The sequence below is a fragment of the Lethenteron reissneri genome, unplaced genomic scaffold, assembly GCF_015708825.2.
Source record: "Lethenteron reissneri isolate LAM-NWPU_2019-01 unplaced genomic scaffold, ASM1570882v1 scaffold_1937, whole genome shotgun sequence".
Taxonomy (NCBI): Eukaryota; Metazoa; Chordata; class Hyperoartia; order Petromyzontiformes; family Petromyzontidae; genus Lethenteron; species Lethenteron reissneri.
Window position 1 is genome coordinate 182672 of NW_026891704.1, and position 21247 is coordinate 203918.

The 21247-nt window shown below is 49.3% G+C and overlaps 1 protein-coding gene across 1 annotated transcript in view; it reads left to right on the top strand.

Moving 5' to 3' along the window:
* Nucleotides 1-8037: 8037 nt before the first annotated feature.
* The window catches only part of LOC133339616 (neuronal membrane glycoprotein M6-b-like), a 36099-nt gene continuing 22889 nt past the window's right edge, over nucleotides 8038-21247 (top strand). Inside the window, exon 1 of the mRNA XM_061547746.1 lies at nucleotides 8038-8284. Coding sequence (XP_061403730.1) covers nucleotides 8281-8284 — 4 coding nt within the window. The 5' untranslated portion in view covers nucleotides 8038-8280. The remainder of the gene's footprint in view (nucleotides 8285-21247) is intronic.

Sequence of the window (21247 nt, forward strand, 5' to 3'; positions counted from 1 at the left end):
CATCACCACACCCCACCCCCTATTACTACCCCCACCACTACCACCATCACCACCCCCACCACCACCCCCTATTAAATTACCCCACCACTACCCCCATCACTACCCTTCTCACCCAACCACCCACCCACCACGCACTCACCCACCCACCCACTCCCCACTCCACCTCACCCACCCACCTCACCCACCCCACTCACCCACCCACCCACCCACTCACCCACCCACTCACCCACCCACCCACTCACCCACCCACTCACCCACCCACCCACCCACCCACTCACCCACCCACCCACTCACCCACCCACCCACCCACCCACTCACCCACCCACCCACCCACCCACTCACCCACCCACCCACCCACTCACCCACCCACCCACCCACCCACCCACTCACCCACCCACCCACCCACCCACTCACCCACCCACCCACCCACCCACTCACCCACCCACCCACCCACTCACCCACCCACCCACCCACTCACCCACCCACCCACCCACCCACTCACTCACCCACCCACCCACCCACGCTGCTCTCACCATTGGTGACCCCTCCATCGATGATCTCGTCGTCGTCGTTCTCCGTGCTGCTGAACGAGACGACGGCGCCGGCCACGTCGATCAGCTCTTCGTCGCTGCTCACCCCCCGCTCCACCCCCCGCTCCACCCCCCGCTCCACCCCCCGCTCCACCCCGTCCACCGGCTCGGCACGGACACCCACGCGGCCACTCATCGCCACGCTCTCTCACCACGCCGCCATTCACCTGTGGATCAAGAAGCCATCATCACCACCATCATCATCATCACCACCATCATCACCACCATCACCATCATCACCACCATCACCACCACCATCACCACCACCACCACCACCATCACCACCATCACCACCACCATCACCACCACCATCACCACCACCACCACCACCATCACCACCACCACCACCATCACCACCACCATCACCACCACCATCACCATCACCGCCATCATCACCCACCATCACCATCACCACCATCACCACCACTACCATCATCACCACCACCATCACCACCACCACCACCATCACCATCACCACACCATCACCACCACCATCACCACCACCACCATCACCACCACCATCACCATCACCACCACCATCATCACCACCATTACCACCACCACCATCACCACCACCATCACCACCACCATCACCACCACCATCACCACCACCACCACCACCATCATCACCATCATCATCACCACCATCACCACCATCACCACCATCACCACCATCAGCACCACCATCATCATCATCATCACCACCACCACCATCATCACCACCACCATCATCACCATCATCACCACCATCATCATCATCATCATCACCACCACCATCACCACCATCACCACCATCACCATCACCACCACCACCATCATCACCACCACCACCATCACCACCACCACCACCATCACCACCACCACCACCACCATCACCACCACCACCATCATCATCATCACCACCACCACCATCACCACCACCATCACCACCACCATCATCACCACCATCACCACCACCACTATCACCATCACCACCACCACCACCACCATCATCACCACCACCACCATCACCACCACCACCATCACCACCATCACCACCACCATCATCATCATCACCACCACCATCACCACTTAATCACCACCACCACCACTGTGACACCACCACCACCACCACTGACACCACCACCACTGACACCACCACCATCATCACCTAGTCACTCCACCATGTCTCAAGCAGCAGCAGCAGCAGCAGTGACACCATCACCAACATTATTGAAACACCATCAGCATCACTATTGAGACATCACCATCACTGACACACCACCACTGACACAACCGTCACTGACACACCATCATCACCATCACTGAGACACCATCACCATTGAAACACCATCATCACCATCACTGAGACACCATCACCATTGAAACACCATCATCACCATCACTGAGAAACCATCACCATTGAAACACCATCATCACCATCACTGAGACACCATCACCATTGAAACACCATCATCACCATCACCATTGAAACACCATCATCACCATCACTGAGACATCACCACCACTGACACACCATCACTGACACAACATCACTGAGAAACCATCACCATTGAAACACCATCATCACCACCACTGAGACATCATCACCATTGAAACACCATCACCATTGAAACACCATCATCACCATCACTGAGAAACCATCACCACTGAAACACCATCATCACCATCACTGACACACCACCACCACTGCAGTGTCACGGTCTGCTGTGTAGTACCTGGCCCTGGTGATGGTGATGATGTTGGAGGTGGTGGTTCTGGTGATGTTGGTGGTGATAATGTTGATGGTATTGGTGGTGATGTTGGTGATGGTATTGGTGGTATTGGTGATGATGTTGGAGGTGGTGGTATTGGTGATGATGTTGGTGATGGTAGTGGTGTTGTGGTGGTGATGGTATTGGTGGTGTTGGTGGTGTTGGTGGTGTTGATGGTATTGGTGGTGGTGTTGGAGGTGATGTTGGTGATGATGGTAGTGATGGTATTGGTGATGTTGATGATGTTGGTGATGGTAGTGGTGGTATTGGTATTGGTGATGATGTTGGAGGTGGTGGTGATGATGATGTGGAGGTGATGATGTTGATGGTATTGGTGGTATATTGGTGATGATGTTGATGGTAGTGGTGTTATTGTTGATGGTATTGGTGGTATATTGGTGATGATGTTGGTGGTGGTAGTGATGTTGGTAGTGATGTTGGTGGTGGTGTTGGTGGTGGTAGTGATGGTATTGTTGATGGTAGTGGTGGTATATTGGTATTGGTGATGTTGATGGTGATGATGTTGGTGGTGGTATTGGTGATGGTAGTGATGGTATTGGTGATGATGTTGATGGTATATTGGTATTGGTGATGTTGATGGTGATGATGTTGATGGTGATGATGTTGGTGGTGATGATGTTGATGATGGTAGTGATGGTATTGGTGATGTTGATGGTGATGATGTTGGTGTTGGTGATGTTGATGGTGATGATGTTGGTGGTGATGATGTTGATGATGGTAGTGATGGTATTGGTGATGTTGATGGTGATGATGTTGATGGTGATGATGTTGGTGTTGGTAGTGATGGTATTGGTGATGTTGATGGTGATGATGTTGATGGTGGTAGTGATGGTATTGATGATGTTGATGGTGATGATGTTGATGGTGATGATGTTGGTGTTGGTAGTGATGGTATTGGTGATGTTGATGGTGATGATGTTGATGGTGATGATGTTGGTGTTGGTAGTGATGGTATTGGTGATGATGTTGATGGTGATGATGTTGATGGTGATGATGTTGATGTTGATGGTGATGATGTTGGTGTTGGTAGTGATGGTATTGGTGATGTTGATGGTGATGATGTTGGTGGTGGTGATGTTGGTGTTGGTATTGGTGATGATGTTGATGGTGGTAGTGATGGTATTGGTGATGGTAGTGATGGTATTGGTGATGATGTTGATGGTGGTAGTGATGGTATTGGTGATGGTAGTGATGGTATTGGTGATGATGTTGATGGTGATGATGTTGATGGTGATGATGTTGGTGTTGGTAGTGATGGTATTGGTGATGTTGATGGTGATGATGTTGATGGTGGTAGTGATGGTATTGATGATGTTGATGGTGATGATGTTGATGGTGATGATGTTGGTGTTGGTAGTGATGGTATTGGTGATGTTGATGGTGATGATGTTGATGGTGATGATGTTGGTGTTGGTAGTGATGGTATTGGTGATGATGTTGATGGTGATGATGTTGATGGTGATGATGTTGATGTTGATGGTGATGATGTTGGTGTTGGTAGTGATGGTATTGGTGATGTGATGGTGATGATGTTGGTGGTGGTGATGTTGGTATTGGTGATGATGTTGATGGTGGTAGTGATGGTATTGGTGATGGTAGTGATGGTATTGGTGATGATGTTGATGGTGATGATGTTGATGGTGATGATGTTGGTGTTGGTAGTGATGGTATTGGTGATGTTGATGGTGATGATGTTGATGATGGTAGTGATGGTATTGATGATGTTGATGGTGATGTTGATGGTGATGATGTTGATGGTGATGATGTTGGTGTTGATGGTGATGATGTTGATGGTGATGATGTTGGTGTTGATGGTGATGATGTTGGTGTTGGTGCTGTTGGTGTTACCGATTGCGTTCCCTCTTCCTCCTATCGGCGGTCACGTGACTTCCCCCGGCACGGCCCCACGTGACTCCTCGTGATTCGATTCCTCTTTTTCGACTTCTCGTGATTCGATTCCTCAGCACGAGTTTCCTCTTGAATCGATTCCCAAGTTCGGATTCCTCCTTAATCGATTTCTCTTCATCGGAATCCTCTTTATTAAACCCCCCACAATTCGGCCACTATCATATCGATCCCTGTCAATTGATTCCCCTTCACACGACTCCTCTCCATTAGGATCACATTTCGATTCCTCTATCGACTGCTGCCTTCGTATTGATTTACGTTGAAGAAATCGAATCGAAGTCACGTGATCTCGTCATTAATATTCATGAGCGGTCTCGTGACCGCACGCCCCCCCAGTCAGAGCTCGCTCCTGATTGGTTCCCTCGCGGTGGGGGGGGGGGGGGGCAGCGTTCGGAAACTCCACTTTCGCTGCGAGGCAGTTTTCATTTCGCTGTGTCACGTGGGTCGGCGCCGATTCACGCGGGTTCGAGGATGAATTGTCTCAGATGGCAAAATTGTGACAACAGATTTCGATGCAAAAACTTCTTTCGTGACTGCAGGGATTCATCTTCTTGGTTCTATCGGTAAAGTCATCACGTAGAAGGGAAATAATGAAATAATAAAAAATAAAACAAAATATAATGTTATTTCATTATGTTATTAAGTAGAAGGGAAATAATAAAATAATAAAAAATAAAACATAATAAGATAATATAATAAAATAAACTAATATAATATAATAAAATAATAAATTAAAATTATATGATTATAATATAATGAAATAGTAAAATAATATGATAATATAATATTATTATATTTCGATTTAAAGCTTTCGTGACTGCAGGATTCATCTTCTTGGTTCTTTCGGTAAAGTCACGTAGAAGGGAAATAATAAAATAATAAAAATAAAACATAATAAAATTATATAATAAAATAATATTATATAATAATATGGGCAGTGTTGAGTCTATGGGCAGTGTTGAGTCTATGGGCAGTGTTGAGTCTATGGGCAGTGTTGAGTGTATGGGCAGTGTTGAGTCTATGGGCAGTGTTGAGTCTATGGGCAGTGTTAGTCTATGGGCAGTGTTGAGTCTATGGGGCAGTGTTGAGTCTATGGGGCAGTGTTGAGTCTATGGGTAGTGTTGAGTCTATGGGCAGTGTTGAGTCTATGGGCAGTGTTGAGTCTATGGGCAGTGTTGAGTCTATGGGCAGTGTTGAGTCTATGGGCAGTGTTAGTCTATGGGCAGTGTTGAGTCTATGGGGCAGTGTTGAGTCTATGGGCAGTGTTGAGTCTAAGGGGCAGTGTTGAGTCTATGGGCAGTGTTGAGTCTATGGGCAGTGTTGAGTCTATGGGCAGTGTTGAGTCTATGGGCAGTGTTGAGTCTATGGGCAGTGTTGAGTGTATGGGCAGTGTGAGTCTATGAGCAGTATTGAGTCTATGGGCAGTGTTGAGTGTATGGGGCAGTGTTGAGTCTATGGGGCAGTGTTGAGTCTATGGGCAGTGTTGAGTCTATGGGGCAGTGTTGAGTCTATGGGCAGTGTTGAGTCTATGGGGCAGTGTTGTGTCTATGGGCAGTGTTGAGTTTATGGGCAGTGTTGAGCATATGGGCAGTGTTGAGTCTATGGTGCAGTATAGAGTCTATGGGTAGTGTTGAGTCTATGGGCAGTGTTGAGTCTATGGGCAGTGTTAGTCTATGGGCAGTGTTGAGTCTATGGTGCAGTGTTGAGTCTATGGGCAGTGTTAGTCTATGGGCAGTGTTAGTCTATGGGCAGTGTTGAGTCTATGGGCAGTGTTAGTCTATGGTGCAGTGTTGAGTCTATGGGCAGTGTTGAGTCTTTGGGCAGTGTTAGTCTATGGTGCAGTGTTGAGTCTATGGGCAGTGTTAGTCTATGGGCAGTGTTGAGTCTATGGTGCAGTGTTGAGTCTATGGGCAGTGTTGAGTCTTTGGGCAGTGTTAGTCTATGGGCAGTGTTGAGTCTATGGGCAGTGCTGAGTGTATGGTGCAGTGTTTAGTCTATGGGCAGTGTGAGTCTATGAGCAGTTTTGAGTCTATGGACAGCGTTAGTCTATAGTCAGTGATATAGTCTATGGGCAGTGTTGAGTCTATGGCAGTGTTGAGTCTGTGGGTGGCAGTGTTGAGTCTATGGGTAGTGTTGAGTCTGTGGACAGTGTTGAGTCTATGGACAGTGTTGAGTGTATGGGCAGTGTTGAGTCTATGGGTGGCAGTGTTGAGTCTATGGGCAGTGTTGAGTCTATGGACAGTGTTGAGTGTATGGACAGTGTTGAGTGTATGGGCAGTGTTGAGTCTATGGGCAGTGTTGAGTCTATGGGCAGTGTTGAGTGTATGGTGCAGTGTTTAGTCTATCGGCAGTGTTGAATCTGTGGGCAGTGTTGAGTCCAAGGACTGGTAACCCCTCCACATTCAATTTAATTACCACAAGAATACGTGGAAAATATTGAACTAATCTTGTGTCAGAGGCCCCGGGGGGACAGGCGTCTATGACATCTCCTAGCTAAACCCCATTTGGCGGAGCCAGGAAACTGAACCCGTACCCACAGGGCTCCTCCAGAAACGGCAAAGATACGCACTGCGCGTGGCCACGTGGAATGTTTCAATGTTCACTGCGGAAGAGACGCTGCCACTCCTCTGTCAGAAGCTGGCCTGGTACCGCCTGGATCTCTGTGGCATTCAGGAGGTCCAGTGGACAGGTTCTGGCACCAGTCACCATGAGGGGTGGACAGTCCTCTACTCAGGGCAGGAGACTGTTAAACAACAGGGAGTGGCTCTTCTTCTGAACAAAAGAATTAAGGGGGTATGGGAGCGTGACAGTGAGGTGTGGGAAGCTGTGCGTCCTAGGCTACTGTGGGCTCGCCTTCCCATCAACAAGAGGCAAGGAAAGATGGTGATGGTGGTTGGTTACACCCCCATCAAAGATGAACATCAGTGGAGGGATGCAGACAAGGCCAATGAATCAGATGCCTTCTACGACCTCCTGTCACAGGTGCTGGCTAAAGTGGCCCCTCGAGATAGAGTCATCCTGTTGGGTGACTTCAATGCCAGAGTCGGTCATGGCACTGGCACCTGGTCTGGAGTGATTGGAAGGCATGGGCCAGATCAGCTCACTAACAACGGTAGGAGGCTGCTAGATGTTTGTGCAACCCATGGGCTTGTAATTACCAACACGCTGTTCCGGCATTGCTGCATCCATACATCGTGAATGCACGCCGCGTCCATTGAAGAACATCTGCTGGACTACATAGTGATAGAACAGCGGATGCGGGCCTATGTTCTTGACACCAGGACCTACCGTGGAGCGGATATTTTGGCTTGTCATCTGGAAGATGCACCTGCCATTCTTCCATTCCGGTGGTTAGCGAACCTTCGACACTTCACATAGACACACAGAGAGAGACACACGCAGAGAGAGACACACAGACACACGCAGAGAGAGACACAGAGAGAGAGAGAGACACACACAGACACACACAGAGAAAGACACGCAGAGAGAGACACACAGACACACACAGAGAGAGACACACAGAGGGACACACACACAGATGGAGAGATAGAATCAGAGAGACACGGAGAGAGAGAGAAACACACACACACACAGATGGAGAGTGAACAGAGAGAGTGAGAGGCAATTTTGTATGCGCATGAGTGTGTGTGTGAGTGTGTGAGAGCCAAGTCCCTCATTGTAACATCTCTGAGCCCTTTCAATTAGTTTTTTTTCACTCGAATGACGTCAACTTCTCTCTCACTCTCTCCGTCTCTCTCTGTCTCTCTCTCGCTGTCTCTCTCACTCTCTCGCTGTCTCTCCCAGATCCCAGCTGAGAGACTCACTCTCTCTCTCTCGCTGTCTCTCTCTCGCTGTCTCTCTCACTCTCTCGCTGTCTCTCTCACTCTCTCGCTGTCTCTCCCAGATCCCAGCCGAGAGACTCTCTCTTTCTCCCAACGTCTCCGAAGTTGATCGAACTTCGAGCCTCCACTCTCCACGAGCACCATCGGAGAGGACCTCACTCACTCATGGGTGAGTTTAAAATTCAACCCTCACTCACCCACTCACAGACACTCACTCATGGGTGAGTTTAAAATTCAACCCTCACTCACCCACTCACACAGTCACTCACTCACCCACTCACGCAGTCACTCACTCACACAGTCACTCACCCACTCACACAGTCACTCACACAGTCACTCACACAGTCACTCACTCAGTCACTCACTCACACAGTCACTCACCCACTCACACAGTCACTCACCCACTCACACAGTCACTCACCCACTCACACAGTCACTCACACAGACACTCACTCACAGTCACTCACCCACTCACACAGTCACTCACTCACCCACTCACACAGACACTCACTCATGGGTGAGTTTAAAATTCAACCCTCACTCACACACTCACACAGACACTCACTCACAGTCACTCACCCACTCACACAGTCAGTCACTCACCCACTCACACAGTCACTCGCTCATCCACTCACTCAGTCACCCACTCACCCACTCACACAGTCACTCGCTCATCCACTCACTCAGTCACCCACTCACCCACTCACACAGTCACTCACTCACAGTCACTCACCCACTCACACAGTCACTCACTCATGGGTGAGTTTAAAATTCAACCCTCGTTCACCCACTCACACAGACACTCACTCACCCACTCAGCCACTCACTCACTCACTCAGTCACTCACTCACCCACTCACTCACTCAGTCACTCACTCAGCCACTCAGCCACTCACTCACCCACTCACTCACTCAGCCACTCACTCATGGGTGAGTTTAAATTCAACCCTCACTCACCCACTCACACAGACACTCACTCACAGTCACTCACCCACTCACACAGTCACTCACTCACCCACTCACACAGTCACTCATGGGTGAGTTTAAAATTCAACCCTCATTCACCCACTCACACAGACACTCACTCAGCCACTCACTCACCCACTCACACAGTCACTCACTCAGCCACTCACCCACTCAGCCACTCACTCACTCAGTCACTCACTCACCCACTCACTTACTCAGTCACTCACTCAGCCACTCAGCCACTCACTCACTCACTCAGCCACTCACTCATGGGTGAGTTTAAAATTCAACCCTCGTTCACCCACTCACACAGACACTCACTCACCCACTCACTCACTCAGTCACTCACTCAGCCACTCAGCCACTCACTCACCCACTCACTCACTCAGCCACTCACTCATGGGTGAGTTTAAAATTCAACCCTCACTCACCCACTCACTCAGCCACTCACTCACCCACTCACACAGTCACTCACTCAGCCACTCACCCACTCAGCCACTCACTCACTCAGTCACTCACTCACCCCACTCACTTACTCAGTCACTCACTCAGCCACTCAGCCACTCACTCACTCACTCAGCCACTCACTCATGGGTGAGTTTAAAATTCAACCCTCACTCACCCACTCACACATACACTCACTCACAGTCACTCACCCACTCACGCAGTCACTCACTCACCCACTCACACAGACAGTCACTCACCCACTCACGCAGACACTCACTCACCCACTCACGCAGACACTCACTCACCCACTCACACAGTCACTCACTCACCCACTCACACAGACACTCACTCACCCACTCACTCAGCCACTCACTCAGCCACTCACCCACTCAGCCACTCACTCAGCCACTCACTCATCCACTCACTCACTCAGCCACTCACTCAGTCACTCACTCAAACTGCCACTCATCCACTCAGCCGCAACAAAGACAAGACCCCCCGTACAGCCTGTAACGGACTGTAACAGCCTGTAACACACTGTGTAGTGCATAGCCTGTAACAGACTGTGTAGTGCATAGCCTGTAACAGACTGCAACAGCCTGTAACAGACTGTAACAGCCTGTAACAGGCTGTGCATAGCCTGTAACAGGCTCGCTGTTAGCGAGTAGCACCTACAAAGGCCGTCACGACACACGAGGGGGGTGGGTGGGTGGCCAGCACCACACCCGGCCGTCTTTGTCTCCCCAGTGCCACTCTTTACAGCCCGCACCAGGTACTTATTTGAGGCTGAGTCGACTTAGCAGAGTCCCAGGACCAGTTCAGATGATCCTCACTGGTGTTGGCATTGCACGGAAATCAAACTCGTGTCGCTAGTTTCGTAGCGCAGCGCGCTCACCAACACTCGACCCCTCCTCCCACAAGCACTTTCCTTCGGAGTGGGCAGGCGGGAACTTGGTTGGACAGCGCGTTCGTGCACGACAGACAGACACATAATCCCTGATGTGCAAGTGTGGGACCTGTTGTTCCTACCTGTGTGTACAAGTATGGAACCTGTTGTTCCTACCTGTGTGTACAAGTGTGGGACCTGTTGTTCCTACCTGTGTGTACAGGTGTGGGACCTGTTGTTCCTACCTGTGTGTACAAGTGTGGGACCTGTTGTTCCTACCTGTGTACAAGTGTGGAACCTGTTGTTCCTACCTGTGTACAAGTGTGGGACCTGTTGTTCCTACCTGTGTACAAGTGTGCAACCTGTTGTTCCTACCTGTGTGTACAAGTGTGGGACCTGTTGTTCCTACCTGTGTACAAGTGTGCAACCTGTTGTTCCTACCTGTGTGCACAAGTGTGGAACCTGTTGTTCCTACCTGTGTACAAGTGTGGAACCTGTTGTTCCTACCTGTGTACAAGTGTGGGACCTGTTGTTCCTACCTGTGTGTACAAGTGTGCAACCTGTTGTTCCTACCTGTGTGTACAAGTGTGGGACCTGTTGTTCCTACCTGTGTGTACAAGTGTGGAACCTGTTGTTCCTACCTGTGTACAGGTGTGGAACCTGTTGTTCCTACCTGTGTGTACAGGTGTGGGACCTGTTGTTCCTACCTGGATGTACAAGTGTGGGACCTGTTGTTCCTACCTGTGTGTACAGGTGTGGGACCTGTTGTTCCTACCTGTGTGTACAAGTGTGGGACCTGTTGTTCCTACCTGTGTGTACAAGTGTGGAACCTGTTGTTCCTACCTGTGTACAAGTGTGGAACCTGTTGTTCCTACCTGTGTACAAGTGTGGAACCTGTTATTTCTACCTGTGTACAAGTGTGGAACCTGTTGTTCCTACCTGTGTACAAGTGTGGAACCTGTTGTTCCTACCTGTGTACAAGTGTGGAACCTGTTGTTCCTACCTGTGTACAAGTGTGGGACCTGTTGTTCCTACCTGTGTACAAGTGTGGGACCTGTTGTTCCTACCTGTGTGTACAAGTGTGGGACCTGTTGTTCCTACCTGTGTGTACAAGTGTGGGACCTGTTGTTCCTACCTGTATAAAAGACCTGTATGTATAAAGATAAAACTTGACTTTAGGTAGCCAGGCAGACAGCCCCCTTAACTATCGCCCCCCCCCCCCTTAGGCCCCTCCCCTGACCCCCCCCCCCTTAGGCCCCTCCCCTGACCCTCCTTCCTTAGGCCCCTCCCCTCTCCGTACCCGGCAGTAGGTCTCCACCAATCAAAGAGCTGTGTTTATTATATATTTATTTATGCACGACAGACAGACAGACAGAAACTCCCTGGTGGGCAGTGTGGAACATTGTTCCGAGCTGTGTAACCACGTGCACTCAATTGCTATCGAGTCCGGAGAACTCCCCGTGAACGTGGGAGAGACGTCGCTTAACGTCCGTGTCATCCACAGCGCCACTGCTGTCTGCCCTGTGCTGTGTGCGGGAAATCCTCGCGCAACGCTGACTCGCGGAACGCGTGTCTCGGCTGTGCACGCTGCGTCTCCTCGTGAGCTCTGCGCTCTGCAGCACGGGCTGATTGCCACCTCTGCCATGTGGATTTGGGAATTCAGAGTCGGGGGGCGAGCGTGTGGGCTGGTGTTTTAGAGTTGGGGGTGAGCGTGTGGGTTGGTGTTTTAGAGTTGGGGGTGAGCGTGGGGCATGAGTGATGGAGGGGGGGGGAGGTGAAATGTAAGAATCGTGTACACACACACACGAGAAAAAAAAATAGAAATAAAATAAATGTTTCTTACTATTATTTTTTTATTTCTAATCTTTTGTTTCTTTCTAATATGTTTTTCTTTCTAATATTTTTTCTATTATTATTTATTATTATTAATTTTTTACCTACGTGACTTTACCGAAACAACCTCACTCAGAGTATGAATTCTTGCAGTCACGAAAGCTTCAAATCTAGAGTATAATAAGAGGGGACAGAAATCTGGTAGAATTCGCTCATGACAATGCGTCCTCGTTCTTTGCGAGGGAAATGTTCCGGAGATGCTCGTGAATAGAATATTTAACGGAAAATGATAAAAGTCACGTAGAATGGAAGTAATAAAATATTAAAAATAAAACATAATAAAATAATTCTCACGACGTTTCGGCCACAACGCAAGCAGCCGTCCTCAGGTGAAGAACAGGTCTGTCGGAAAGACAGCGTCTGAATTATGTTTTATTTTTATTATTTTATTATTTCCCTTCTACGTGATGACTTTACCGAAAGAACCAAGAAGATGAATCCCTGCAGTCACGAAAGAAGCTTTACATCGAAAGTTGTCGTGTTTGGTAAATGTGTTGATTTGACGTGAACGCTGCGCACAGCAGGTTAGTGAAGTTGGACAGGTGAACGAGACGCGCCGATTGGTAGAAGATAAAATACAACAAAGTTAGTTTAGATTTTAGGGGTAGTGGTAGGGGCAGTGGTAGGGGTAGTGGTAGGGGAATTGGTAGGGGAATTGGTAGGGGTAGTGGTAGGGGTAGTGGTATGGGTAGTGGTAGGGGTAGTGGTAGTGGTGGTGGGGGTAGGGGTAGGGGTAGTGGTAGGGGTGGTGGTAGGGGTAGTGGTAGGGGTAGTGATATGGGTATTGGTAGGGGTAGTGGTAGTGGTGGTGGGGGTAGGGGTAGGGGTAGTGGTAGGGGTGGTGGTAGGGGTAGTGGTAGGGGTAGTGGTAGGGGTAGTGATATTGGTAGTGGTAGGGGTAGTGGTAGGGGTATGGGTATTGGTAGTGGTAGTGATATGGGTAGGGGTAGTGGTAGGGGTAGTGCTAGTGGTATGGGTAGTGGTAGAGGTAGGGGAAGTGGTAAGACAGAATAGTAACATTGACGCAACGCAAACCCGAAAGTTCACAAACACAGAACCCCCATTACTTCTCACTGATTGATCGGAAACAAAAAAATGAGAGAGAGGGGAGGGGAGAGGGGGGGGGAGAGGGGGAGAGGGGGGGGGGAGAGGGGAGGAGAGGGGGGAGAGAGGGGAGAGGGGGGGGGGGGCTGCGTGCAGAACGAGAGAGATAGTGAGGTGGGGGTTTTACATGAAGCAAAGTTTAAAAATGTAAAAAAAATGTTTTACGAAATGATGAACGAAGCAAAGTGCCGACTACACCGAGCATCTTCTTGTTTCCACTGATCGGAAAAAAAAGAGAGAGGGGAGAGAGGGGAGAGAGAGGGGAGAGAGGGGAGAGAGAGGGGAGAGAGGGGGGGGGGGAGAGAGAGGGGGGGGGGGGGGAGAGTTTCAGGACTCTGAAACTCTGAATTTGTGTCTCTCATTGTTTGTTGAGCTCCCCACTTCTCTCTCTCACGCTCCCTCCACCCCGACACCCGGGGTCACCCTCCCCCCCTATCCTCCTCCCTCTCCCTATTCACTCTGTCTATACAATCTAAATATAACCCTCTCACTCCTCCCCCTCTCTCTCTCTCTCTATGTGTCTCTGTCCTCTAAATATATTTCCGTGTAAGTGGTGGATCCCGCTGAAGTGGGTACATCCACCACACACTCCACTTTGGTGGAAGGAATTGGCAAACATCACGCCGAGAATGGCACCAGTGGAAGGGGCTCATCGGCTCGGGACATTGTTTTGAAGGCTGCAACATGACCCAGCCGAGTGGCCGCTCTTCGTGCGAAACAGACTGCCTCATACCGAGATTCCAAGAACACAGGATGAGATGTTACTATCGTTTGTGCAAGCACATCCAAGAGTTCATGAACAGTGAGCCTGGTGACATTTGGGGAGCGCATCGTCAGTAGTGACCCTTTGGTTCCTAGGGTGTTTCGGCCTTTCATACTATACACCCTCCCCAAAGGCGGCCAGCGACAGGGTGATCAATCCTACGCTTGCGTCCCATTCCCAATTAGTCGTAGGAGTTGCCTTGTTGTTGGTAGCCAACATCCCGTGGGACTATGCATGGCAGGGGCGTCCTCCTCCCTGAGTCAAGCATTGTTGACTGCATACCTCCTGGCCCTCTCACTTTGGGGCCCAGCTGGGGTCTTTCCTCTTCATCCAGAGCCACTGACTGCTGCCTTCTGCCGCCTCCGATACAGCTCTGATTGCCGAACGCTGGCTCTGGCCCTTAATTCCCAGGTCTCTAAGCAGTCTGGTTGTAGATGTTGCCACAAAAGCAATTAGTTCCTTTGACACGTAGCAGGCTTTCGTGACCAATATTATTAATAATCAACGTTGTTGGGGTGAGATCGCGTTATTTATAAATGTGTCGTAACCCTCCACCACCCGACACGGCCAATCAGTAAAAAAGTGTCACGTTGACAAAAGACAAATAGTTCACTGCTTTAGCCCACCGGTGTGTTGAAGCGTGAAACCACAACATTTACAGTTTCGATTTAAAGCTTTCGTGACTGCAGGGATTCATCTTTTTGGTTCTTTCGGTAAAGTCATCACGTAGAATGGAAGTAATAAAATAAAAAAAATTAAACATAATAAAATACAATTCTCACGACGTTTCGGCCACAACGCAAGCAGCAGTCATCTGAGGACGGCTGCTTGCGTTGTGGCCGAAACGTCGTGAGAATTGTATTTTATTATGTTTTATTTTATTTATTTTATTACTTCCCTTCTACGTGACTTTACCGAAAGAACCAAGAAGACATTTACAATGTTTGAGTCGTACTGTGACGTTTCGCTGGTAATTGCATCCAGCATCATCGATGGTGCAAAGATAAATATCCCCGGTGCAGCCTCTAACAGAATATTGGGGCAAGTGCTGTTAGCACATCTGAAGGCTACCGGCACTGTGGCACACGAGGGGGTGGGTGGCCAGCACCACGCCCGGCCGCCTTTGTCTCTCCCCCAGTGGGGATGTTTACTACACAGCGCTCCTAAATTGGTTGAGAACCACTCCACGAGACACTTCAGCTCTCAGGCATCTACTAACGATGTACTTCACTCGGATATTGACAAGGGCGGTGATGTCGTCTTGGGAGACTTTCAGGTTACATGTTTCTCCAAATTCTTAACAAACATGCTCCGTTGGTTAGATTTAAAACTGGTTTGATTACAAAGCTCGTGGAAACTAGGGACAAGGCTTGGGTATGTGCTCAGAAAAGTAATTTGGTCCATGACTGGCTAGAATACAGCATTTTAAGGAATAGATGCGTCAAAAAACTACGGCATGCAAAACATGCCGACTTTTCCTGCACTCTACTGGAATCACATGGAAATGCCAGGATCTCCTGGAAAACGATCAAATGTATCGAAAAGGCATCCAACACAGATCATCTGCCCGCTGAGCTTAACCGAAATTGGGAATATTTTTCAGAGCCCCAAAAAATAGTTGACAATTTTAACCTTCGATGTAAAGCTTTCGTGACTGCAGGGATTCATCTTCTTGGTTCTTTCGGTAAAGTCACGTAGAAGGGAAGTAATAAAATAATAAAAATAAAACATTATCAAATAATTCTCACGACGTTTCGTCCACAACGCAAGCGAAATTCCTCTTGATATGCAAATTATTTTGTCAAGGCGCTCTTCCCCCCTCCATCCCAGCTTAAATAGTCGCTCCAAGCCTGGGGCTTGTCATCCAGACTCTGTCTTCCCGACAGACCTGTTCTCCACCTGAGGACGACTGCTTGCGTTGTGGCCGAAACGTCGTGAGAATTGTATTTTATTATGTTTTATTTTTATTATTTTATTATTTCCCTTCTACGTGACTTTACCGAAAGAACCAAGAAGATGAATCCCTGCAGTCACGAAAGAAGCTTTACATCGAAATTCAAATGTTTTCGTTCGGGATGACCGCTGCAGCGTATGATCTTGAGTTTTGATTGAGTGTGCTGATCTTTAGAGGTGCATTTGGAAAAAGTTGATACTCTTACTGATGCTCCTGCTGTTGTGGAGTGACTCATGCAGCCAGCTATGGCTACAGGGTTTTGGTGGTACATGTTGTTTATGTCGTTTATTGTGAAAATTCGGTCACAGTTCCTATGATCACTGTTACATTGTTCATGGCTTTATTTTGGTGATTTTGAAAAGTTTACTGGTTTGGCCATGTTTGTTTGTTGTAGTACGGAGTTAGAATGATGGCTTTAATCTAAGTTGTCTTGTGGTTGTTGTTGTTGTTGTTTGACTTGCATCCTACTGGGATTTTGCACACAGCGTTGGTGTACGGTGATTTTTTTCTGAAAGATTTTGCAGTTTTTTCCTGGATTTTTCTGTTTGCGCATAGTCACTTTAAGATGTTTTCTTCTTCACGTTTTTGTTGTTTGTTGTTTGTTGCGGTTGCACCCGATTCAAGAGCCGAATGGCTCACAGGGCTATACCAAATAAATACAACTGAAATTAAAATTAAACTGAGGTACTCAATTGAGGTTGAGTCGACCTAGGGGAGGCCCAGGACCGGTTCAGATCATTGCTATCACTTGTGTTGGCCGTAAGCGGGAATCAAACTCGGGTCGCCAGGTTTGTAGAGCAGAGCGCCAACAGCAGCGCCACCGCTCCCCATACACAACAACAACAACCGCCATTCGCTACTAAGTGGCGGTGACGTCACCACGACGCTTGTGCCAGGCCATGTGCACCTTGAGGCCACGTGAAGTGTCGAACGCCCGCTGGCAGGAGGTCACGGGGCAGACCCAGCAGGTGCCACGGGTCGACTGACTGAGACGCTGTCTTTCCGACAGACCTGTTCTTCACCTGAGGACGGCTGCTTGCGTTGTGGCCGAAACGTCGTGAGAATTGTATTTATTATGTTTTATTTTTATTATTTTATTATTTTCCTTCTACGTCACTTTACCGAAAGATCCAAGAAGATGACTGAGATGACCGAGATGACTGGCTGATGCACCACCTGTGCCCCCTACTGTGCCAACTTGCTGTGCTTTAGCCACCCGGCGCTCCGCTCGTTGTTGTGAGCATCGCTCCTCCGCCCTCCGTTGTGTTTGGAGGGCGACTGCCTTCAACTGCCCAGTAGCGTCCTTCACGAGCCTCCTCCACAGATGCCGATCTTGACACCGCTGGTACCAGTCATCGGCAAGTCCACTCAGCTCCACGTCCTCCTGTACCACATCACTCCATCTCTTCTCCAGCCCGTGCCGCGCCCGTTTAGCCCCCTCGATCCGGCCGAACAAAAGCTGTTTAGGCATGCGGTGGCTGGGCATGTGGGCTACATGACCCAGCCAACGCAGCCTTGCCTGCCGGAGGAGCTCACTGATGGGACTTTGCCCAGATCTTTCAAGGATTTGTGAGCTCCTCACACAATCCAGCCTGGTTAAACCCAGGATGGATCGTAGGCAGGCCAGCCTAAATGTTTCCAACCGGCGAAGATGTTCCGTTAGGGGGGTCCACGTTTCGCAAGCGTAGAGAAGGGAGGGAATGACCGTGGCCGAGAAGACCTGAAGCTTCGTGCGGAGTGATAGACCAGGTAGCTTCCACACAGCGTTACGCAACCGATTACTGAGACACATACACAGAGACACATACACAGAGACACACACAGAGACACACAGAGAGACAGACACAGAGAAACAGAGAGACAGACAGAGAGACAAAGACACACAGAGACACACAGACACAGAGAGAGAGAGACACACACACATAGACAGAGAGAGACAGACACAGAGATACAGAGAGACAAAGACACAGAGACAGAGAGACAAAGACACACAGAGACACAGAGAGAGACACACACAGAGACAGAGAGAGACACACACACATTGACACAAACAGATGCAAGGCTGCGCTGATTCGTGGGAGAGGGGGTAGGGAGAGAGGGGGGAGAGAGAAGGGAGAGGGGGGAGAGCTCCCATTGTGTGTGTGGGGAGAGAGCGGCAGTGAGAGCGAGAGACCTCGAGAGAGACACAGAGACCTCGACGCACACACAGAGACACACACCACACACAGAGACACACACACACAGAGACAGAGACACACAGACCTCGACACATACACAGAGACACACAGAGACACACACACAGAGAGAGACAGAGACCTAGACATACACAGAGAGAGAGAGACCTAGACACACACACACAGAGAGAGAGACCTAGACACACACAGAGATCGAGAGAGATATCGAGATACAGAGAGAGAGAGATCCCATTCTGTGCGGATAGAGAGCGCAGAGATCAATAGATCTAGATAGATACATCTAGACACAGATACACAGAGAGACACACACAGAGACACGCACGGACACACAGAGACACACAGAGACACACAGAGAGACACACACAGACACACACACGGAGACACACACGGACACAGAGACACACAGAGAGACACACACAGACACACACACGGAGACACACACGGACACACACAGAGACACACAGACACAGAGACACACACAGAGAGACACAGAGAGAGAGGTTTAGACAGAGAGCGAGAGAGAGAGGCTGAGATTGGGCCGTGCATCACAATGGAGACTACGACTACAGACGTGACGCCCCGTGAAAACACGTAAGGCTCGCTCGTGCACACACACGTGTACACACACACGTGTACACACACACTGCCACACGTGTACACACACGTGTACACACACTGACACACGTGTACACACACGTGTACACACACTGACACACGTGTACACACACGTGTACACACGCTGACACACGTGTACACACACGTGTACACACACTGACACACGTGTACACACACGTGTACACACACTGACACGTGTACACACACGTGTACACACACTGACACACGTGTACACACACACACACTGACACGTGTACACACACACACTGACACACGTGTACACACACACACTGACACGTGTACACGTGTGTGTGCGTGTACACGTGTGTGTGTACGTGTGTGTGTACACGTGTGTGTGTATGTGTGTACACGTGTACACACATACACACACACGTGTACACACACGCCAACCCCCATTCACCACAACGTGGCGGCGACGTCACCACGGCGCTTGTGCCAGGCTACGTGCACCTTGTTGCCGTGATAGTCGCTCCTCTGCCCTCTCCTGTTGCTGGAGGACGACTACTGCCCAGTAGCGTCCATCACGAGGTTGATCTCCTCCTCCACAGAGGACGATCTCCACACCGCTGGTGCCGGTCATCGACAAGTCCAATCAGCGTGCCTGGCAATGCCCCTGTAGTTGATAATTGTTTTTTTTACCCTTCTATCTGGCAACAAAACTGACACCTTTTGTTTGCATAGACCACAATACCTGCAGTCATAATACAAACAAAAGAACATAACTCTGATAATGTATGTGCACTGTCCTTGAAGTTGATTGGTCCACACCCGAGACAGCTTTTCTTAGAGCCTAGTCTCACATGGGTTGGACCAGATGACGCCAAAAGGCGCATTTTACTGCAGGTATTGCGGGTCTCTGCAAACATGACTCCTTGTAAAAAGGTGTCAGTTTTGTTGCCAGATAGAAGGGTAAAAAACCAATTATCATATTTTTACTGGCAAATGAGGTTCCAATAGTGCCCCTGTAGTTGTTGCAGTCTGCGTGGTTCTTAAAGAGCGGGGACCACCAGGGCATCCAGTCCTGCAGAACCCATCATCCTGTGAAGTTTCGATGTAAAGCTTTCGTGACTGCAGGGATTCATCTTCTTGGTTCTTTCGGTAAAGTCACGTAGAATGGAAATAATAAATAATAAAATAAAGCATAATAAAATATTATATTCTTTTATTATTTTTATTTATAAAATAATAAAATAAAACATAATAAAATATATAACGTTATAACGATTTATTTAATTATTTTTTTATTTTCATTCTACGTGACTTTACCGAAAAAACCTAAGAATATGAATCCTTGCAGTCACGAAAGCTTCAAATCTAGGACCATTCCCATCCTTGCCTCATGATATTGTCTGGGCTGAGGGAATTCCCCTCTGCCAAGACCTCGTAGCAATGCTCTGCAAACCTGCAGAGCAGTTGCAGGTCTGCAGGTTTGCACTACAAGATACTTATTTTACGTGATCGTGGGCTACGGAGGCCATCTCTTCAACAGCCAGCGCCCACCACTCATCCTCTCCCAGCCTCTGAGCGAAGGCTGCGGTAAGCCGGATCGTTCTCCAATGTTGAATGTTGTCCATGATGGGAGTGGGCCTGTCGCTTTATCTCAAGCAGCTGGAACACTTCCCCTGTCAGCCAGCGTCTCTGGGGAAGTCTGGACCGCGTACGCAAAGCAGCCATTGCAGCTGCATGAGCCACAGTCCTAAACCTCGCCCATTTACCCTCGGCGTGAGGAGGAGGGTGGGACGATGCCAACCCCAGCTGCAAGCGATGTTGACATTCTCGCTTGCAGCTATCCTCAGCTAGCTGAGACCAGGCCTCTGTGGGTTTGAATGGGATCCGAGATCGAAACCCACCACCGGAGTGTAAGAACGGCAGGCGCATCTCATAGATGACAAGCGTATGGTCAGTGGGCAGATGAGCTCCATGGTAGGTCCTAGTGTCAAAGACATCTGCTATTCCATCACTATGTAGTCCAGCAGATGTTCTTGCTTGGACCCGGCATGCATCCATGATGTTGTGTGGATGTGCCGATGCCGCAACAGCGTGTTGGTAATTACAAGCCCATGGGCTGCGCAAAAGTCTAGCAGCCTCCTGTCGTTGTTATTGAGCTGATCTGGCCCATTACTACTCCATATCACTCTGACCCAGATGCCAGCATCATGACCAACTCGGGCATTGAAGTCACCCAACAAGATGACTCTGTCCCGAGGGGCCACTTTAGCCAGCAGCTGTGACAGGAGGTCATGGAAGGCATCTGACTCATCGGCTTTGCCTGCATCCCTCCACTGGTGT